We start from the raw sequence: 5939 nt of genomic DNA, 5'->3' as shown, positions 1-5939 counted from the left end.
ATTTATTTGAACTCATGCCCCACAAACAGCAAGGAGATAAAGGTCTTCGTTATGGAAAAGTTTTACAAGAAAAATTGGAGTATTGGGTTAGGAAGGAAGAAACAATACTATATTAATGAGTTCAACCCCAATTATGATCATCTTCAAAAAGTCTATATAGGGGCTAATTTATCATGGAAGGCTAAAATTCTAATCGCACAGCTTAGAACCAACTCTCACCAACTTCGGTGTGAGACCGGGCGGTGGAAAAGGCCAAAAGAGATTTGGGAAGAAAGAGTTTGCCCGTTTTGCGTCAGCGGGAGTGTGGAAACTGAAAAACATTTTATCTTGGAGTGTGAAGCACTTAAAGTTAGCCGGGAGAAGTTTGCCAATTTCCTAACTGCCAGCACATGGTATAACCTGTTCATCGAGGAGCATATTGTAAAGATGGGTGCTCTCATCATCAGCCTGAATAAGCAGAGATCAGACCTTAAAAAACTGATTCAGCTTGATCAGATTGTCCCATAGGCTATTTTTAGCCTCGTGGACGTTAAAATTCTTTCTTTCTTTCTTTCTTTCTTTCTTTCTATACCTAGATTACTTAAAAGATCTTAGCCTTAAAAAATCATCCAAAATTTTACAGCAATTTAGTCTTCGGTTTCGTCACGAGGGATGCCAGAGAGACATAAGGCCTACAAAAAGACATGATATCTTTTCTCAGGGAAAAAGGGTAATTGAGCTGAGGGGCAGGTTGGGGAAGTGCTTCAACATGGAGACTGTTATTATATTTGATTTCGATCAAACCTTGATAGACTGCAACAGTGATCCATGGGTGGTCAATCAGCTCGGGGCTGCTGAGTTAATGAATTCTTTACTGAGAACTAATCTTCCCTGGACATCTCTAATGGTGGGTCTGATTCACCTTATTGTATCACCTGTTCACTTTCATTTTTGTCATAATTAGAGAAACACACTTTTCGTTCTGAAAATCTGGAATTGAATTTTTGCTGTATTGCAGGATCGAATGATGGAGGAGCTGCACGCCAAAGGAAAGAATGTGAGTGATATCCAGAACAGTTTGAAGACTGTTCCCCTTCACCCAGAAATGATCAGGGCAATCAAATCAGCGCATTCATTGGGGTAAATTACATTCTTTCTACTAACGCATACTCTCCTGTTCTACTTCTACTTTAAAAGCTGCCTTACTCAATCGTGGCTCTCTAAAGGCATATCCGTGATCATGGTCATGGTCACAGTATTGTCCTGAAGCTCGGTCCCTCTTAACGGTCAATATAGTTGTAACATATGTAACTGTTGTCTCATGGGCTTTTATTTGATACAGTTTATGCCTATCCCATTTCCCCACTAGAAAAATATCACAAGGTTCAGGATGCAGACACAAGGTAACATCTTAGTTATTGCTATGTCTGAGCACATAACAAGATTAGAGATAGTTGCAGCATACAGTAAAATTTATCAGGGTTTTTTATCCTCAATGCTTGGAAAACCCGCACATTGCCTGTGACTTGATGAGGCTAGGGGCTCAAAGACTAAGAAATGCTTGCTAAGATGCCTGAAATTTTCCAGCAGACAATACACAAATGCGAGCAGATGCAGTCAGTGCTGATGATCCCGGGATTACAAATATTTGAAAGAAAACTAGGTTTTCCCCATGAAGATTAAATGCCTAGAGTCTCTGACTCTGAAGTCTGCATAGCCAGTAAGAAGGAACATCCTAAAAGATGGATATCAGCTCACATGTGCCAGAGTCCAAGCCAGTCAGAAAAGACTTAAAGGGCAATGACAATGGTAGGAACCAACACAGGATAAATTGCCAGAGTCACGCTATATTGGGCTCCGTATATGTCAGAATAATGGTGATGCTTCTTAATGTCCTTTGAACAAATTGGTATCTAGGACCTATCAAAGTGCATGGAGACATTATCATAATTTACACAGCTCAAATTGTGCATTGTATTCCTATATATTGCCATGGCCCATTTCCAACAAATTTCCAAAAACTTATGTTTGGCAGCTGTGAGTTCATAACTAGGATTAGATTATTTTAATTTGGAAATTGGAAACTAAACTATAAGAAACGATGTGTTTAACAGTTGACAGTTCTATTTATCATGAAAAAAATATAGTTTCGTTCAAATTCTTCTATACAAACCAGAGGAATTGGGAAATGGATTTCAATAAGCAACAATTGACATGTCTAGTTCTATTGAATTTGTCTAAATTGATTTATTTTATTCATGACAATTTTTTAATGAATTTAAAAGAGTAATAGCCTAATTTGGATTGGTTATTTGACAATTGTTCTAAAGGGAGACTGTAACTTTTGTGTCTTTGCAGATGTGATCTACGGATTGTGAGTGATGCCAACTTGTTTTTCATCAAAACTGTTCTTGAACATTATGACCTCCTCCAGTTTTTTACTGAGATTATAACAAATCCAGCAAAAATTGATGAAGAAGGAAGACTAAAGATATTCCCTTTCCATTCAGACTCTGCTGTACCACATGGCTGCCAACTTTGCCCTGCTAATATGTGCAAGGTTCAAACACATTGTCCTTTACACCTATTTTTAATGTGTGATATTAGCAAAGGCTGTGCAATTGTAAGTTTCTGTCTAATAATAATTTAGTAGGCATATCCCGCCCATATATTCTTTTGCAGAGTGGTGTGGTAGAGTCTGGATCTGTAAAACAAACCAGACTCTTCCCCTGCTAAAAGCACCATTAATCAGAGAAGCTCCCCTGACCTAGTCTGAAATGCTTCTTTGTGCATAATTCTTAAGTTGTTTATGCATTAGCTATATTTACTCTTACATTTGTTGCAGGGAACAATAGTAGATGGCATAAAAAATTGCTTCCCCCCAGAATCTAAGAAACGCTTCATTTATCTTGGAGATGGCAGGGGAGATTTTTGTCCTTCATTGAAGTTGGGGAGTGAGGATCACGTCCTTCCAAGAAAAGGGTTAGTCTAGTTAACTGTCTAAACTAGTTATACAAACCATCATTTTCTGTTGCACTGAACCACACACATATGTTTTCAGGTACCCACTCTGCAACCTTCTTCATGTAAACTCTAATCTCGTTAAAGCTCAAGTGCATATTTGGAGCGATGCCAAAGATGTGGAAGATTGCCTTGGCAAGTTGCTTAATTCTTGAGGACGCAAGATTTTCCTCTTTTCAAAAAAATGCATCTACATAAATGTTGTTTTGAAACAACACTCTTGAATATTAGTTTGATCAGAGGTGTCAAATTAATCAATGGTTAGGTACTTAAACAATCTTGTAGAATCCTTACTATGCATAATTTCACGAAGGAAAAATCACAGGCTATATTCTAGAGGCAAACTGTGCTATTCTTTGTTCACATATATCGATAAGTTCAGAATGTATGCCCAGGGAAGTTGCATTTAATTCCATGTCATTATTATAAAATTTTCTCATTGTTATTTTGTTGTATCCTATGGATTCAAAGTCAAAAAGGAAAAGTTTCTGGCCTTCTCCAGAAAATGCATCATAAATAGGTTTTCAATCGCAAATACCTTATGATGATGGTATTGGAAAATTAAGGCATTTGATGTAGGTAGTTTCAGGTATTATTTGGGTATTTCCCAAAGATTAGAAGCTGATGCTAATATCACTCTCACTGAGTCATTTTTCCTTGTTGATGGTTCACTTTTAATTCTTCTGAATTTGCAAGCATTAAAAGCAGCAAAATATAATTTCTAGGAGGAGATTGATAAACTGTGCCAAGAAGAATGAACACAATCAAATAGTACCTCATAAAGATTATATAGGTAATCAAACCGAGGAAAAGAAAATGGAGAATATAGATGATACAATAAAACAGAAAAAACGTCCAACAGGTTGAAACCATGTAGAAGATCATTGAACTTGAGCATGCAGCCAACAGATAACAACACAGGCTGCAAGCTGTAGTGTCACACAAGCGCAATGGATTGGAGGCTTCCAATCTACAAATCAACTACCAGACTGACTCTCCCATCCAATTAGAGTCAAGTCGATCCCATGCATGCTACTTTTCAAAAGAGAAGCGACCTCTTGAATGTGCCTCATAACTAACTTCCTAATCTCCAATTATGTATTCTGTGTGGGCAGTGCTAATAATCTCATCTTTAAAATACCCAAATTTGTAATCCGTAAAGCATAATCTTCATGAAGATGGAGATCAGCGTGTATGCATGTAAGTAATTATAATATGAACAATATAGTAAAATAAAAAATGTACAGACCCCTTGATTAGATAGTTTGAAATTCTTTAAGTAGAGGTTGTTTATTTTTTCATGGGCTCATTTGATGCCTTAGTTCTTAGTTCTGATTTACAAGGCTATGTTTTCAAAAGTTTGACGAACCAATATTTTGCTCTTGATTTTTCTTATTCATGTTGTAATATCCTTTTATAATATTTTGGCTCTTTCCCAAATCACCCTGAAGAATACTTCTGAATTCATTGCTTTCTCATACATTATACTCTTGAAGAATATTTTTGAGGAACCAGATAAACTAAGAACTTTATAAGTTTATACTCTAGTTAGGAGTCTCCACATGCATTATCTGTAAAGTGAATTCTATTGTTGTTCTAACTCCTGTTGGACAAATACCACTAAAAATAATCTACTTATATGTAGGAGCTTCTAGTTGTAAAAGTATTGTAATTTCCAATTTAATGAACAGGTTATATGCAGGATGGTGTATTTTAATTTTGATATTATGACTATGACACTAATATTGCTATCTTTCTTTTACTGCAGGTTAGGAGGATGAACATGTATCGATTTCAATGTCATCTCCTTTGGTTTGAATAATGTATAAGTAGTAGGATGGCCACGATCAAGTGGCACCTTGATCGGACATGTCTTTTAGACATGTCCGACCAAGATGTCACTTGGTCGTGACCCTTACTAACATTAACCGATCCATAACTAATCAGTGCTACAAACATTAGTGTATCGGTATAATGATAACAGTGCTTATACCCGATAATGAATCGTTTAATGCTTATGAACATACCCGATGGTGAATCGGTATCACTGTTAACAGCGCTTATAAACACATCCGATCATGAATCGGTATTTGTTAATTGTTTCAGATAAAACATACCCAATAATGAATCGGTATCAAGCATATAATAATGGATCAATATAAAGTAAACAATAACAATTACGGTTAGCATTATATGCTATCGGGTTAATACCCCGATAGCATATTAATGCCGATTCATATATGAATTGACATTAATATGCTATCGGGTTAGTAGCCCGATAGCCCTTTAGATTGACACTTAACATAGTTAAGTAGATCGTCAATCTAATCCATCATTATCCAATATCAATATCATAATTATGATCAATGTTATAGTCTGATAAACATAAAGCATGAATGAGTAAACTAATAACAGAGTAGAGAGTTAGGAGAGTCTTATCTTGCAGAAGCTACTAATGCATTAACACTTAGCTTTTCCATTGGCAGACAAGAAAGTCAACTTGGCAGATGCAGATGGAAGGTGAGAAAATGGAATAGCTAGCAAATTAGATACAAATAACAACTTATGTTTTCCATGTTTCTGCACTCATCTCCAATTTCAAAAACTAGGCATCACACAAGAAGATATGGTTGTACTATCAGGCTTTACAGCTATTGGTTTAGGAACCTAAGGTCAATTGTGAACAATTTAAATAATATTCTAATTAATAGATGCTATATATTTTCACAAAGACTTTTTGTTGAGCAGTACATGCCTAATCTTCAGTTCATATTTGGTGGCACACTCTGCATGAAGGTACAAACTTTTACAAGGGCAATTAGGAAGTAAATGTCTGTGATCTTCAATGGACTGTTGGTAACATATTTTGCAATAACTCGTGCTGCTATGTCTAATATCAGACAGAATAAATATTCAACTAGCAAAGGTATTCAATATGA

General features: G+C 36.1%; 1 protein-coding gene across 3 annotated transcripts; it reads left to right on the top strand.

Moving 5' to 3' along the window:
* Positions 1-595: 595 nt before the first annotated feature.
* On the top strand, positions 596-5059 carry LOC131037411 (inorganic pyrophosphatase 1). 3 transcript variants are annotated; one of them, XM_057969551.2, is made up of 5 exons: positions 597-886; positions 998-1119; positions 2338-2539; positions 2825-2961; positions 4769-5057. In XM_057969551.2, the coding sequence occupies exons 1-5, from the start codon at positions 749-751 to the stop codon at positions 4779-4781; spliced, it is 612 nt and encodes a 203-aa protein (XP_057825534.1). In that variant the 5' UTR covers positions 597-748; the 3' UTR covers positions 4782-5057. The 3 variants fall into 3 exon arrangements, with proteins under 3 accessions (XP_057825535.1, XP_057825534.1, XP_057825532.1); XM_057969549.2 differs by lacking the exon at positions 4769-5057 and adding an exon at positions 3041-3445 and having other exon boundaries at positions 598-886; XM_057969552.2 differs by lacking the exon at positions 2825-2961 and having other exon boundaries at positions 596-886; positions 4769-5059.
* The last annotated feature ends 880 nt before the right edge of the window (positions 5060-5939 follow it).

Source organism: Cryptomeria japonica, chromosome 5 (genome assembly GCF_030272615.1).
Source record: "Cryptomeria japonica chromosome 5, Sugi_1.0, whole genome shotgun sequence".
Taxonomy (NCBI): domain Eukaryota; kingdom Viridiplantae; phylum Streptophyta; class Pinopsida; order Cupressales; family Cupressaceae; genus Cryptomeria; species Cryptomeria japonica.
Note: the sequence above shows the minus strand (reverse complement) of the source record. Positions and strands in the feature narration are given on the sequence as shown.